Here is a 17,048-nt window from a genome sequence, read left to right as displayed (position 1 = left end):
TTCTGAGCAGCATGCTTCACTTCACAATCTTCTTCAAAGAACTCCTATTCACTAGTAGCATTACCCATTGTCTCCTGCATATACATTTGCACACAGTTTATTTACTTACTTGAAATTTTTTCTCAGTGATTTATTAAGATAAAGTAGCAATAACTATTATACTATGTTTGTACTTCACATTTTATGTATTCTCTTTGTAATAATCTTACCTATTAATTAGTAACTATGATCATAATTAATTGTTGCTAATGACATTATATAAAATTTATTAAATATTGAAAAACCTGTAGAATTAGCATCTCTGCATTCCAAACTAACTACAGAATTAGCGTCCTATGTTTTGGGTCATATCTGAGGTTTCAGTTCCCAGGCCTGAGTGTAGACTTCAGATATACAGTGGCTTCAAACAATCTAATAGTAAAAATTTAATAATGATGAGATGTAAAGAAAGGGTTGAGGAATCTAGTAATGGAAAAAAAATAAAAATATATACAATAAGATATTTTTTAGAAACAAGGAAAAGAATCACAACTGAAGGTAAAACAGCAGGTTGACCGGTACAATACATGTTGTCCCTAAACTGATAATTATCATCAAATACAAAGCTACCATGGCAAACATTATTTTGTAGAGAGAAAGCTCTTAAGGATATCATTTGTTTCAATCAAACTAAAGAATAATTTGCATTTCCTTTTTGTTTGAACAGAAATTCATTTGTGTCACGTCTCATCAAATCTTCTACATCAAACTGCATCATGTTAAAAAACACTCTACTCTTGTCTCTTCAGATGAGTCTCGTGGGAATCACTCTTGGTGGGAATGTTCTGATTTGGCCAACGGAAGGTAGTCATTGGCTAAATATTAAGATAATTATAGATGAGCTGATTAAAAAACAGCATAATGTGACTGTCCTAGCTTCTTCTGCTGCACTTTACATCAAGCCCACCCATACTCCATCTCTGACATTTGAAGTATATAAAGTGGCCTCTGGCCCAGAAAAAAATGCAGAAGTGCTCAGGAACTTTGTTTTGACCTGGTTGGAAAATAGACCATCCCCTTCAACCATTTGGAGATTCTATCATGAAATTGGCAAAGTCTTAGAGGACTTCCACAGGATGTGTAGAGGAAACTGTGATGGTGTTCTCAAAAACCAAAAGCTGATGGAAAAGCTGAAGAAAAGCAAATTTGAGGTCATGGTATCAGATCCAGTATTTCCTTGTGGTGATATAATAGCTTTAAAACTTGGAATTCCATTTATGTACACCTTGAGGTTTTCTCCAGCATCGACAGTGGAAAAACACTGTGGGAAAACACCATACCCTCCTTCCTACGTTCCTGCCATTTTATCAGAACTCACTGACCAGATGCCTTTTACTGACAGAATAAGAAATTTCATCTCCTACCATCTACAGGACTACATCTTTGACAGTCTTTGGAAATCATGGGATTCCTACTATAGTGAAGCTTTAGGTAAGCAACAACTTTTTGTATTATTTGAATTTAAGCAAGCATAGCTTTGTATGACTTTTTTTTTTTTTTTACTATGAGTAGTTTTGGACCCTACATATTGATTACTATCTATTATTGTCATGTGATAGCAAGAAAAAACATAAAATACAATATTTTTGTGTGCTGTTTTCTAATTTTATGGATTTAAAGGTACCAACTAAGTTTTTTATGCATAACATACAGAGATAAATACCTTAGTGTAAAATTAGAACTTGATTCTCATTTACACATTATTGAAAATAGAAGTTGCCTAGAAACTCTAGTGGTATGTGGGGGAAAGCTGAAAGAGAGAATCTTTCTACAAACCAGTCACTAACATAGACATTTGTGTCCTTGTGTGTGTGTTTAAAAACATATATATGTGCATAATCTCTGATCATACCCCACATATTTCCTATTTTTTAGTAAGCACTCTCTTGGATAAGGAGGTTACAACAGAGACTAAGATGAAGTTGTTGGCTTCAAAGATTTTACTATCATCAAACAGAGAAGTTAGACATGAAAGAGAATATTTACAATATGAAGGATGTGGATAATGAAAATGTGTATAAAGAACAGAAATACTATAAAGGAGATAGGCAGCATATGACAGGACAAAGCAGTTTTCTGAAAAACTTTAGAGTTGAGTTGATACCCAAGGACATTTTTCAACAATATGAATTTTCCTGAAAGTTAAGTGTAGGGAAAGAAGCAGTGTGTCCAATTTTGTGGAGTGAAGAAATAATGCATGTGCTTGTGGGTATTACTGATGCATCAAACTTAGGAAGGTCAAAGTGTAAGATAAGAAGGCATGGGAAAGAGTGCTGAAGATGTCAGCACTGCAAGAAAGAATGACTTAAATAAATATTTTCAAAGCATCTTGTATGTCATGCTAAGCATCTTGGTCTGTATCTAACCTGTAACTGGAAAAAGTTTAAAGGGATGTATTATGACAATGTTCCATCTTATATAAAAAACAGGTATAGATGTGGACCTAGAGTGCATAAATGTTAGACTGTAGGCTACTGTATCACTCCGGGAAATATGTGGTAAGAGCAGGTACTAGTGAAGCAGCTTATGAACTAGAAAAATAATGTAGATGGGAATATATTCTAACACAGTCAGGAGAGCAGGCTGTTGAAAAACAATTTCTGCTTTCATGTGTGACCATAAGGAGTAATTAAGTTTCTTTGCACCTACACTTCTTTATCCTATTTTGAACAGGGCTACTGAAAGAACTAAATTGGTTAACATATTTTAAAAAATCAGAGTAGTATCTGGAAGATAGAAAGTGTTCAATTAATGTTAGCTGTTTATCAGATAAAATTAATGAAAAGGTAATGGCTAATTGGTGAGAATGTTTTAAGGGGGGAAAAGGATTATTTCTTTTTGAATTGAGAAGTGATTGACATATAACATTTTAGTGTCAGATGTACAACATAATGATTTGTTATATGTATATATTGCAAAATGACCACCACAATAAGTCTAGATAACATCTATTACCTGTCACAGCTACCTATTTTTTTCTTGTGATGAGAACTTTTAAGATCTACTCTCTTAGCATTTTCAAATATACAGTACAGTATTATTAATTATAGTAACCATGCTATACATTACATCCCATTACTTATTTATTTTTACAACTGAAAGTTTGTACATTTTGACTCCCTTCACCCATTTTGTCTACCCCCTACTTTCACCTCTGGAAAATACCAATCTGTTCTCTGTGTCTATGAGTTCGTTTGTTTTTTATTGTTTTTATGTTTCTTTTTTTTTAAGATTCCGTATATAAGTGAAATCAAATGGTGTTTTTTCCTCTGTCTGACTTATTTGACTTAGCACAATGCCCTAAAGTTACAACCATGCTATTGCAAATAACAATATTTCCTTCTTTTTATAGCCAAATAATATTCCATTGTGTATATAAATCACATTTTAAGTATCTATTCACCCATCAATGGACAATTAGGTTGTTGCCACATCTTGGCTGTCATATATGATACTGCTATAAATGTGGTGGTCTGGACGTTTTGTTGAAATAGTGATTTTCTTTCCCTTGGGTGTACACTCAAGAAGTGGAATTGATGGGTCATACAGGACTTCTGTTTTTAAATTTTGGAGTAGTCTCTTCAGAGTCGTGCAGTACATAATAATGTTTCAGTGAACAATGGACCACAAATATGAGGATGGCCCCATACAATGAGAATGAAACTGAAAAAGTCCTATCACCTAGTAATGACAGTAGTAGATACTGTAACATTGTGATGCAATGAATTACTCTGTGTTTGTGGTGATGATGGTTTAAACAAACCATAATCCTTTTACAGGATTATCAGCATAATAGCACATACAATTAGGTATAGTTCATGATATTTGATAATAGTCAACTCTGTTACTGGTTTATGTAATTACAAAATACTTTTAGTTATTAATTTTAGAGTGTACTCTTTCTGCTTATTAAAAATTGTGCTGTAAAATACACACCATGTTAAACTAGCAGCAGCTTCTGCTGCTAGTGTAGCTACTACCAGTACTTTTACATTTTGTGTTTACTGTATCTCTTGATTGCATCATTTTCCCTTGTGCTTGATTTAATCTCATAATGTTGTGTAAACTTAGTATAGCCAAAATGTAGGGTTTATTTTTTTTCCTTTTTATTGAATTAATTGGGGTGACACTGGTTAACAAAATTATACAGGTTTGAGGTGCACAATTCTAAAACACATCATCTGTACACTGTATTGTATGTTCACTGCCTCAAGTCAAGTCTCTGTCCATCACCATTTATACCCCCTATACCCTCCCAACCTCCTGCTAACCCCGATCCCACAATCAGCACATTATTGTCTATGTCCATCAGTTTTTTCTCCTTTTTTCTTCGCCCAACAGCTTTTTTCTTCCCTCCACTTTTCCCCCACACAACCCCACCCAACAGCTCTCATCCTGCTCCCTAGCTGTGCATCGGTCACTATTTTGTTTGTTAGTTACAGTAGTGTACAATAATATCCTAAGCCTTCACACTCACTAACCACTCACTCACTGACTCAGAGTGGCTTCCAATCCTGCAAACTCCATTGACTTTTTACCTTTCATACTGTTTTCACTATACCTTTTCTACTTTTAGATATGTTTAGGTACACAAATATCTACCATTTTTTAATAATTACCTGCAATATTCAATATAGTAGCATGCTGTGCAGTTTTGTAGCCTAGGAGCCATAAGTTATGCCAGATAGCCTAGGTGTGTAGTAGACTTTATCATCTATGTTTATTTAAGTGCACTTTATGATGTTTGCACAACAAAATTGCCTAATAACACATTTTTTATCAGAATTTATACCTGTCCTTAAGTGGTGAATGACTGTACTATTTTCCAAAGTAGCTATACCAATATATATCCCCAGCAACAGTGCACAAGGACAGGTATCCCTTTTTCACACATCTTCATCAACACCTATTTTCTCGTGTCTTTTTGATGATAGGTGTGGGGCAATATATCATTGCCACTTTAATTTGCATTTCCCTGGTGATTAGTGATACTGAGCACCTTTTCATGATGATTAGTGATATTGTTACAGAACAAAACAAGGGGGGGCCTGGGACGATATACTATTATTGAAAGAAGGCCCTGGGTCCGTTATGTCCGCCACCCTAGGAAAGACGTCTTTCAATGCCAGAGATTTGTGAAAAGGAAAGGAAATGTTTATTTAATGCTATACAAACTTAAAGTAGTGACCTAATGTCTTCACCAAAATCCCAAAGTCCCTTAAAACACCCACAAACAGACACAGTCCTTCCTTCCTTCCCCCTTTGCCCAGTCTAGAGTACCGTATCTCAGGAAAGGAAATAGAAGTCCATGGCTCAGGCAGTCCTGTGGTTCTTCCCAGTTAGTCCTCCATCTCGACTGGGAGACCTCCCTGGGTTCCTGGCACCCCCAGCTGAGTCACCGGGATCTCTGCTAAAACCAGGTGGTGGTTCCCTCTTCTAAAGCGGGGCTCCCCACTCTGGCACAGGCACGTGGTCTTCTCTCCCAGGGCCACGGGAGTCCCCACTCTGCCAGGCCACGTGGTTCTCTCTCTCAGGGCTGCAGGAAGGGAGAGTCCCCACTCTGCCAAAACTGCATGGTTCTCTCCTCCAGGGCTGCCGCATGATTCTCCCTCTCTCAGGGCTGTGGGAGTCTTCACTCTGCTAAAGATGTGTGGCTCTCTCTCCAATGGCTGTGATCTTCTCTGCACCTCCACAACCACATGGTTCTCTCCTCTCAGGGCTGCGCAGGTTCTCCCCCAATGGCTGCCATGTCTGGGTTTAAAACCCCCGCGCCAATTTTCTTCTGCAGCCCCATTTCCGACTCCTCCCACACTCGGCTTCACGTGCCAGAACTCGTATCCTTCCAGCTTTACTGGGCTGCCATCATGAGTCTGGGCAGGCGTGGCCCCATGTCCTAGAGCCAGTCCTCTCTGAGCTCCCACGCAGGTGCTGTAACTCAGTGGACCCGCCCCCCCAGTTACATCTGGGTGGGGAAGTTACTTCCATTCCCCTGGCTTAGACCTGATCACAGCTACTTAACATATCTATGCAATCAGTCAAAGGTTATAGATACACCAAACGACCACTCCAGAGCTTAGCTGCAAGGCTGTTGCAGGGCTCTCAATGGCCCTGCTCCATTTGTCCCTTGCCCCAACCCACACCCTGGGTCGGGGGTGGGGGGGGGGGGATGGAGACATCCCAAAATCTCCTAGACACCTCTAGACACCTTAAGTTCTGGACCCCATTTCAAATGCCTATTTGGAGCCCCCCCTCTTGGCTGCACCCTGTAACAATATTAAGCACCTGTTGGGTATTTGTATGTCTGTTTTGGAAATGTATAAAATCTTCTGCCCATTTTTAATCAGATCTTTTTTTGGTAATGAGTTGTATCTGTTTTTATATATTTTGCATATTAACACCTTATCACACATATGATTGGCAAATATTTTCTCCTATTCAGTAGGTTGCCTTTTTTATTTGTTGATGGTTTCCCTTGCTGTGTTGATGCTTTTTTAGTTTTATGTAGTACCACTGTTAATGTTTGTTTCTATTGCCTTTGCTCTTGATTACACATCCCCAAAAAAGTGTTCATTAAGACTAATGTCAAGGAGCTTACTGCCTATGTTTTCTTCAAAGAATTTTGTGGTCTCAGGTCTTATGATTAGGTCTTTAATCCATTTTGAGTTAATTTATGTATATGGTGTAAGATAGTGTTCAGTTTTACTCTTTGCATATGGCTCTTCAGTTTTTCCAACACCATTTATTGAAGAGACTTCTGTTTGCCCTGGCTGGGTGGCTCAGTTGGTTGGAGCATTGTTCCATACACCAAAAAGATTGTGGGTTTGGTTCTCAGTCAAGGCACATACCAAGGCTATGGTTTCAATCCCCTGTTGGGGCACATATGAGAAGCAACCAATTGATGTTTCTCACATAAATGTTTCAATGTTTCTCTCTCTCTCTTTCCCCTCTTCCTCTCTCCCTAAAATCAGTAAACATCTCCCTGGGTGAGAATTTTAAAATAAATTAATTAATTAATAGACTTTCTTTTCCCATTGTATATTCTTGGACCCATTTTTATAAATGAATTGACCATATAGGTTTGGGTTTCATTGGTGAGCAGTGTTAAGAGAAGTATTAGTTATAATTGGTGCATTATTTTCTCTGGATCTGTTAAATAGTTGTCCCCAAATAAAAAATTGATCTTATCTCTTGCAATGTAAACAAAGACCTTTGTATTGTGTCATTCAGAGAAAATAAACATAGCTACCATGAGGATTATAAACTATCCTGTGATGATATAAGTAAATAGGCAACATCATGGGGCTAAAAGTGAAAAACAGAAAATGAAGAAATGACCATTTTATCAGGTAATGAAACTGTTAAGACCTGCAAAAACTCTTTAATCTCTTCACGCATGCAGTAAGCTGACAGCGACATCTGAATGTGTGCAGCATCTCAGCTCATAAAATAGAAGAAGGTAACTGGAGAGTTCCTTGCTCACATTTTTATCTTGTTATTTAAATTTTTGTTAACTGCCCCTTCTAAACCTTGGAATAATAATTATCATGATTACAATGCTCCTTATTCATATTGGTGAGATTATCCCCAGATAAACTTCCTCCATGCTGGCAGTCTCAGTGTTACACGTTCCATTGTATTGTGCTTGTAAGTCAATGCTAGTAAAAAAGCCACACTATTCCACTAATCCCACCTGAGACTAATGCTTCTTAGCAATTTGTTCATGGGAATGTAATGAAGATTTCTAAAAATGTCCTTGCTCTCTGATTTTGATAATATCATCTTTCTGATCAAATTATCCTCTTCTGACTTACAACGACTATTTAAGTTTGTTTTACTAAAACACATTCTTATTGATGCCCAGGGACATGAACATTCCTATTCAAAACACCAGGTAAGAAGAAAAAGTATTAATATGACAGAGTAATTTATTTTGGTGCAAGCCTTTGTATGTGTGATAAATGTGAATGACAAATAGAACTGACTTCTAAAAATGACATTTCCAATTTATAATTTGAATTTATCTTTCACTTCAGCTTGAATGCTCCAATCAAAGTCATTGCCATGAATTTATGTACAGTCAGGTCTCAAATTGTCACACCTGTGTAAATAAACAGAACAACTTTCTGTAAGGTTAGTTTTCGGTAGTGTTATGCAATGAGAACCTCAAGGTGAATCCTTAATCTTTGCTAATTGCTAGATATTGGATATTATAATATCAATATCAATATTGCTTCTCTTATTTCAAGTCATGGGTATTTGGTTCAAACGATACTCATGGATATCATTATGATAACAGCAGTTAACGTCTGTTGATATCCTGTGCACTAGGCACTGTGATAAGTGCTTCATGTTTATTAATTATATCTCTTAATCCTTGCAATATAATTGTGAAGAAAAAACTACTATCAAACACATGAAGATAAAATCAGATGGCTACCAGTTTGAGAGTAGTGCTCAAACTGAAGACTTTCTGACACCAAAACTTCTGGAAATTTTTTTCTCATTTTAAAATTTCAGGTACAAATCTAGCAATTATTTAGAATATTTTAGCCTTAAACTTTCTTCCTACTTCATTCTTCCTTTCAGTGTATTTGGCTTTTGAAATCTGCTGTTGTATTTCTCACTTATATGAATTTGCCGAATAGAATTTAATTAGGCCATACTATCTCTAGGTAACTTGCCATTCCTTTCCGCACAGTCTCCAGGTGACTGTTGCCTGGGGAGATTAGCCTGAGGATAGCTTTCTGGTTTTAAGAAAGCTTCTCTTTAAGGAAAAGAAAGAAAAGCCTGCTGCAGGTTTCAAATATATTTGTTTAATGTTGAACCAGGTAAAGTTTATTTTTATATTCATATTAACAATTAAAAAGCCACATAGTTAGGGAAACATTTAAGAAAAGAATGATGCAGCATTTCAATGCCAGTAAAAAGTATTTATAATCCATAAACATTAGCTGTTGCTACCAACAGTTTTCTACTTGGGCCACTATAAAAACAAACAGGTTGTGAGTGTGTGGGGCCGTGTGAGTAATCTTTACATGTTAGATTTGTATAAATATATAATGTATTCTATATAAAAATCAGATGAGTGATCTTTAAGAACTAATGTCATCTGTAATGACAATAAACTATCTTGCAAATATATTAAAGAGAAAAAATCATCAGATCTTCAGAAAAGAAAAACTTATGACCATAATATTTAGATCTTTGCATGAACTAACTATACATAGAACACAGGTAATTAGTGTAAAATAAAGTGATAGAAATGAAACAAATTTGAGTATATCTATCTCCATAGTGTTTAATTTACAGTAGACATTTTAAAGGAGAAAAAAATGTATTGGACTCTTTTCCCCGAAGAGCTATGTATTTTGGCTTGAATCTTTTTTCTAACTCTTTCTTCCTAGTCTTTCTTTTGCTACTTCCTCTCCTTTCTTCATTTCTTTTTCCCCTTATTTTTAAATTTAACTTAATCTTGAATTTTTAGAACCTTTCAAATAACTGCTGACAGCATGACCTTTTCCAAGATGACCCCATGGGCCACATAACAACCACAGGCACAACATCCAAGGTGGAGTTTGTTGTGGGACATGCACAGTTCCCAGAGAGAGCTGCCACTCTTTTGTTTCTCTCCTTCTTAATGAAGGAGAGTAGAGGCTATAATTTTTATGGCTATAATCTTGAGTTTTATATTGTTAACCTAAAAATAAAAGGCCAAAGTGAGAGGCAACAGACATTTATTTGATATCAAGAAGAATAGTTATTCGGGAAGGACTGATTGATGAAGGGATCCAAACAGTTCCAAGTAGAAGACAAAGACAAAGGGTATTATTAATGAGAAAGGGAAGGGGAGTAATGGTATTGGAGAGAACTTACTTAATGGAAAGTGTGAAAATCTCATAGGTAGCAGTAGTTGGTGCTACTGGCTTTCATTTGCTGACTAGATTACTCTGATCCTCATAAAACCCATTGCAAAAACATGCACATCAGCTATTAATTCAAAAGAAATAACTAAATGTGAATAGAAGGAAAGCATTTCTATTGGTGCCAATAAGCTAACATAGTGACATTAAATCTAAACAATATTTTTAATTTTCAGTCCAGTAGTCATAATATCTGCTTTCTTGTTATACTTACAAATAGTTCTTTGGGACACAATGCTGCTTTAGGCCTAATCCAAAGGTTATTTTGCCCCGTTTTAATATTCCAAAGGTTTGAAGCATGAGATGACAGCTTTGACTCATCATTTTAAAGTGGAGGTTATATATTTGTTAAAATAAGTCATTTGAGAACTTTGGTACTGGAGACTGAGCTTGACTGAAACTTGTGGAAGAGTATGCAGTCCTGGGGGACATCTGCATGGTGAGGGTGAAAAAATAAATGTTCCTCCTTTCTAAGTTCTTCTGGCTGGACTAATAATCAAATTAACAAGAATCAGATTAACAGCAGAAAATAACCAAAATTCTTGTGTAGGTACATATTAGGTTTCCATAGATTATGAGACTGAGGACAAATCAGGCAGTTGGGCTTATATGCCATGTTGTTCCAAAGGTAGGAGATAGAAAAGCAAATGTTTGGTAGGTAATTTTTTTTTTTTTATTTTAAAGAATTTATTTATTTTTAGAGAGGAGAAGTGAGGGAGAAGGAAAAGAAGAGAAACATCAATGTGTAAGAGATACATGGGTTAGTTGCCTGTTGCACACCCTCAACTGGGGACCTGGCCCACCACCCAGGCACGTGCCCTGACCGAGAATGGAACCAGCAAACTTTTGGTTAACAGGCTGGCATTCAATCTACTGAGCCACACTAGCCAGGGCTGGTAAATAAATGTTTGCTGAGCCATATTTAGCAATAGGACACAGAGAAGACTTTGGTCAAAAGGGCCTTTTCCTCCCTATCACACACTAGTTATATTAAATTATAGTTATCTGTGGTGATGTCCCCCTTCCTGGAACAGGTAGTCTATCTAAGCTCTTTTAGGCACTTAGGGAGAAGTCAAAGGTTTTTTTTTTCAGTCTCTCATTCTTGAAAATAGCCTGCTTAAAATAATTAATATCCCAAAGGCATATGTTAAGGTGGCAAACTCTGCTTCCCCACGGCACCAAAGCTCAGGTGCCTCAGTGAGAGAAATGAGAGGGGGTGATGAGACAAAGTAAGATTCTCTTCCTACCATATCATATACAACCAACATTTATTGCACACAGATGCTGTTCTGAATGGTGTGCACTGTTTCATTCAGTGCTCTCAACTGTAGGAATTAGGCCCCACCATTCTCCCCCCATTTTGTAATGAGAAAGCTGCATAACTTGCCTGAGGTTATAATCACAAAAGTGGGGAAACATTTCATGGTAGACCTGGGGCTAGAATGAAAGTTCTGGAAAGATAGTTTATATACAAGAAAACAAAGGGAAAAGTGTTTATCTAAATGTAATAACTAACAAAAGAAATAACTAAATGCTAATCAAGGAACTCAAAAAAAATTGAAGCCTCACTCATGTGAGGCTAAAACTTTAAAGTTACACATGAGTTGATTACTCATGTTCCTAAAACACTGTAAATTTCCAGGCTGGTTTCCAGGCTTGTGGCTGCTGGAGCCACCTCCAGATCTGAAAGGCAATGAGAAATGAATCAGCACAGTCAAATCCTAGCCATTCTGTGCAATGCTTAGGAGGCACACAGGAAGGAGAGACCTTCAAGTCAGGGCATGGCTTTGAGATGAAAATATGCAAGTAAGAACTAACTTCCTTACAAAAATGTTGCTTTAAGGATTTTCAATTCAAATGATAGCATTGTATATATTTTAAGAAATTTTCTTCTAATTTAATTTTAAAGGGATGAACTAAACATTCTTCTGCAAGTGTTGTACATAAAATTTTATTAAATATGATTCTAGTACTTTATGTCTGTTTTATTCCCCTTTGCAGTCCTCCCTTTAAAATAAACAGATGGGAATAAAAATAAAAACTTGATTCAAAGTACAAGGACATTATTCTCACTGGTGAAAATTTTCTATGCTTAATCCACTTTGTATATAAAAGCAACTTATAATAAAGAAATACAACTTAAAGGGACTATATGTTTGACAAAGTGGCTTCAGCATGTGTTACTTTCAGTTTAACCTAATTCTGAAAATATATAGTAAATTGGCAACACAGTGTATAAATAATAGTTATTATCACAGAGTACATAGATACCAGGCTTATCCCCTGCCTGCCTGTTTTTTTTTTTCTTTAATAGAGAACTGTATTTCTTTCTGTTGTTGAAATAATCATATTAGTGCACATAATAATTTTAATTACATTGTCTTCCTTTTCATCTATAGATCAATTGACTTATGAATAAGTGTCACTGTTACACTAAACATTATTTTATTTGGAAAAAACTTACCTAAGTATATTTTAAAAGTTTATTTACATCTGGAAAGAGCTACAGTAGGTTGGTTTCCAGAATGGGCATCATCATGCCTAAGAAATTTGTCTTTCTGCTGGTTTTCAATTTGACTCTGACTCAAATTGTCCAAAGTGGAAATGTGCTAATTTGGCCAACCGATGGTAGCCATTGGTTGAATATTAAGATCATTCTAGAAGAATTGACTCAGAGAAATCACAGTGTGACTGTACTGACTTCATCAGCAACTCTATTTATCAACTCTTATCCTGATTCTTCTGTGAATTTTGAGGTAATACCTGTTTCCTTCATGAAGAGCTATATAGATTCCTTAATTGAACAGATGATAATGCTGTGGATAGACCATAGACCAACTCCTCTCACACTCTGGACTTTCTACAAAGAACTAGGAAAACTCCTAGATACTTTTTTTCAAATTAATTTACAAATCTGTGATGGAGTCCTCAACAACCCCAAGTTAATGTCAAGGCTTCAGAAAGGTGGTTTTGATGTGCTGGTAGCTGACCCAGTAACAATCTGTGGGGAACTGGTTGCTCTGAAATTAGGAATCCCATTTATGTACACATTGAGATTCTCTCCAGCCTCGACAGTGGAGAGACACTGTGGGAAAATCCCCGCACCTGCCTCCTACGTACCTGCAGCCTTGTCAGAGCTCACTGACCAGATGACCTTCGGTGAAAGGGTCAAAAATACCATATCTTATCCTCTGCAAGACTATATATTTCAGTCCTACTGGGGACAATGGAATTTGTATTACAGCAAAGTTCTAGGTAAGTCTCTACAATGTTCTCTTATTAATAGCTCTTGATGACCTATTTATTTTTATTGTTAACAAAGCAAAAGGTTTTCCTCCCACTGCATATGACAAACGGAAGTAAATATATTGATTATTTCTTCATACAAGTCCTTGAAGTAAATATACTTATTATATCTTCATACAAGTGAATATGCCAATTATATATTCACATAAGCCTTTGATGGTCATACAGGTCCTTCACACATTATCTTTGGATAAATTTCTTAAAAATGAAATGGTAGTATTATGTATGCCATTAATGCAGATAAACTTGTGCCTATTTAAGAAATAGCTTTTCAATGCATAAATGAATCTTCCAATATAAATAAAAGTACCTTCACTAGGATAAATTATGGCACTACCAAAAATACTTTGGCAAACATACTTGATTTACTTTCCCTCATTGGTTCTTCATTCTTTTCTTTGCAGAAACCCTTTAAAAAACCTAGAATTGAATATGGGAAATTTGAGTTGTTGCCCCCCTCTGCCTCCCATTGTCTCTCCATTCTTAGACTCCTCTGAGTGTTTGGCTAGTATTGTCTTCAACTGAATTTTTCAGTGTTCTTTGGCAAGACTTGAGTCTCCTTGCCTTGTAGATTCCTTATGAGGATAAAACAAAATAATGCAAATTGTCAAGGCCAGTTCTGATTGGCTGTTTACTTCTCTTTCTGTCCTTTATGAGCCTTCTTTCCTTTATTTTCTTCCCTGCATGTTTTTTTCTCTAGATCTATCAGTAGTGTCAGGGGTATGAATTAATAGTTGATGCTATCAATGGTACTTTCTTACACAAAATATTGTGCTTTTATACAACTTTTGGCCTTCCTCTTTCTCCATTTCTTTTCCTTTCTCTCTTCCTCTTTTCCTTCACTTTTCTCCCTTTTTCCTTCCTCCTTTCCTTCCTTCCTTCCATCTTGTTTTCTTTGCGTAAAAAAGGTGTTTATTGAACAAAAACCCAGTATCCACAACTTTTGTATGTACTGGGAATACAACAATTAGCAAAACAGATAAAAATCTGTTCTACCCCCATACAGCTTACATTCTAGTAAGAGACAAATAATAAATAAAATAAATATGAAAAATAGATAGGATGTTAAAGTGTGACATATGTAATATAGTAGAGTAAGAAAGCTGGATTGTTCTGGAAGTAGAATTATACTTTTAAATAGGATGGTCAGGAAAAGTCTCAAGTGAAAGGGTGTTCAAACAAAGACCCTCAAGCAGTGATGGCAAGAGCCAAGACTCTCTGGAAGAAAAGCCCTTAAGGCATGGATAAGAACAAGCACAAAAACCTGTGGGAGGCAAAAGGTGCAGGAATATTTTTACTATAACTTGATATTAATCCTATCTTTTACAAGTACAATTTGATATATATATACAAATATATATATACACACACATTCATATATATATATATATATATATATATATATGAGTGTGTGTGTGTGTTTTTCTTTCCTTCATGCTAAAATATTCTTCATTCTATTTTCCATCACTTAAACTTTAAAAATTCTTGATAGAATTGGCCTAGAGGGAGGATATTAAACATATCACACATACAAATAAAATGTGCAAGTTAATTAAAATTTGCACATGCATTTAAAGATATGGCATTTAAGCCCTGGCTGGCGTAGCTCAGTGGATTGAGCGCCGGCTGGGAACCAAAGTGTCCCAGGTTTGATTCCCAGCCAGGGTACATTCCTGGGTTGCAGGCCATAACCCCCAGCAACCGCACATTGATGTTTCTTTCTCTTTCTCTCTCTCTCTCTCTCTCTCTCTCTCTCCCTCCCCCCCTTCCTTCCCTCCCTAAAAATAAATAAATAAAATCTTTAAAAAAAAAGATATGGCATTTAGAATTTTGAAAGTAACATCTGTTTTAATATTGTTTATAATGCCACTTAACCATGTTTTCTTTATTTCTGAATTCCAAGTTTCATATGCCTCAAAAATACTTTTTTCTGTAAATTTAGATGTTAGTCACATGATCATTTTCTAAGACATCCAAAATTTTTTCAATAATAATCACTCTCCATATATGTATCCCACACTGATTATTGAAGGTACTCAATAAAATGATAGTCTACATGCCTTAAGTAAGGGGATTACAAAAGGTAAGATTGTGCCCTGGATTGGGCGCGGGCTGCGAACCAAAGTGTCGCAGGTTCAATTCCCAGTCAGGGTACATGCCTGGGTTGCAGGCCATGGCCCCCAGCAACCACACATTGATGTTTCTCTCTCTCTCTCTCTCTCTCTCTTTCTCCCTCCCTTCCCTCTCTAAAAAAATAAAATAAAACAAAATCTTTAAAAAACAAAGGTAAGATTGTGAAGGGTCTTGAGATTCTGGGTTTAAGTTCCACCTGCTAACTGTGTGATCTCAGGCAATGACATGAAAAATTATATAGTGTATGAAAAGAATGTTCTCACCTTCTCATTTTCAAAAGACAATCTGTTTCAGAACTCTTGAGAAATAGATCTTGAAAAATACACGTTGAGAAATTAAGTGTATTATTTACTTAAATCCTTCATACTCCTCATGTTACTGATCCTATTTGAACAAATAGCACCTTAAATATTTCATTTCAAAGTGCAGTATGATTGTCAGAAAGAACTGGTATAATCCAATTTGTCTTTTGTTTTCCATTCATTTTTTAAAATATTAAGCCCACAGGGTAACTATGAACTGATACTGAAATAGGATAGGTACTTTATATTTGATATTTATTATCTTTGAAAACAGGAGATATAATAATGTATGATTTTAACCAAGTTTCCATTTCAATGGCTGTTCTTCAATTCCCTGGGAAAAAGACCAGAAAAATAGCATGATTAACAGTGGCAAAGAAAAACTTCAAATATCTGTATTTAAGGAAAAAACAAGGAAATGTCTAATCCTACTGGTTGAAAATCCTGTTTTATTTGTCAGGGAAGAGGTCCTAAACTTTATAGATGAAACAAACAAAGATGATTATCAACTCAATTTTAAAAATGCTTCTAACACCTAATAAAACAGGAATATTTGAGAATATGACAGTCATTGCTATTTCTTTCCAGGAGTAAATCTATTAACAAATCTCACCCGGGTCCAGTGTCCTGAAGGGCACCTTCAAATTACACTAAGCCTGATTTCTCCCCCAACACTTGAACTGAGAGATATGCTGTACAAAGTGTAGATAATGTGGGTAGTGTTTAGGACCAGCCTGTGCTGCAGCTGTAGGGAAGACAATGGTATGAATGCTATAGTGAAAATAGATAAACAGGTGAGGCAACTTGGATGACCCCATTTTGCCCGTGTCTTGGTTTCCCAGTCTTTGTCTATCTTTCTGCAGGCACTGCAGATCAGGAGAACAGAAAGCTTAGTACTAACTGAAGTACCACTTGGTCAGTGTAGTCTGCTTTTACCTGTCAGCACTATGTTGGTTCTAAGTTGCTTTTTCTTTCCATCTATGTTAGATAGATTTAATGCTGCCTTTTTTTTCTAGCCCATGGAAAAAAATATAAGCCTCTATATATTTCCTCTCAAACCCACTTGCCTAGAACTGGGGTAGATTACTCACAGTATTATTTATATTTCATGTCTGGCTCCCTCTTGGAGCCCAGTATTTTGTTTGTTAGTTTTTCTGTGTCCCATTCCCATTCAAGGCTCCATTCCCAACCTCCCATCCTTTTCTGGAAAACTTGAATCTCTCTGTTAATCTTCTATGAGGAGTCTTCTAATTCCTTGTCACATGCAGCTTTGGTGTGGTCAGGGACAAGGTGTCCTCAAATTTCCTGCAAGCTTTCTTTTGAAGTAAAACATAAATCAAACATTTCA

General features: G+C 36.2%; 1 protein-coding gene across 1 annotated transcript in view; it reads left to right on the top strand.

Moving 5' to 3' along the window:
- Positions 1-740: 740 nt before the first annotated feature.
- The window catches only part of LOC114492463 (UDP-glucuronosyltransferase 2A1-like), a 52,993-nt gene continuing 36,685 nt past the window's right edge, over positions 741-17,048 (top strand). The window contains 1 exon segment of the mRNA XM_028506768.2: positions 741-1,470. Coding sequence (XP_028362569.2) covers positions 756-1,470 — 715 coding nt within the window. The 5' untranslated portion in view covers positions 741-755.

This window comes from Phyllostomus discolor, chromosome 1, assembly GCF_004126475.2.
Source record: "Phyllostomus discolor isolate MPI-MPIP mPhyDis1 chromosome 1, mPhyDis1.pri.v3, whole genome shotgun sequence".
Classification (NCBI taxonomy): Eukaryota; Metazoa; Chordata; class Mammalia; order Chiroptera; family Phyllostomidae; genus Phyllostomus; species Phyllostomus discolor.
Note: the sequence above shows the minus strand (reverse complement) of the source record. Positions and strands in the feature narration are given on the sequence as shown.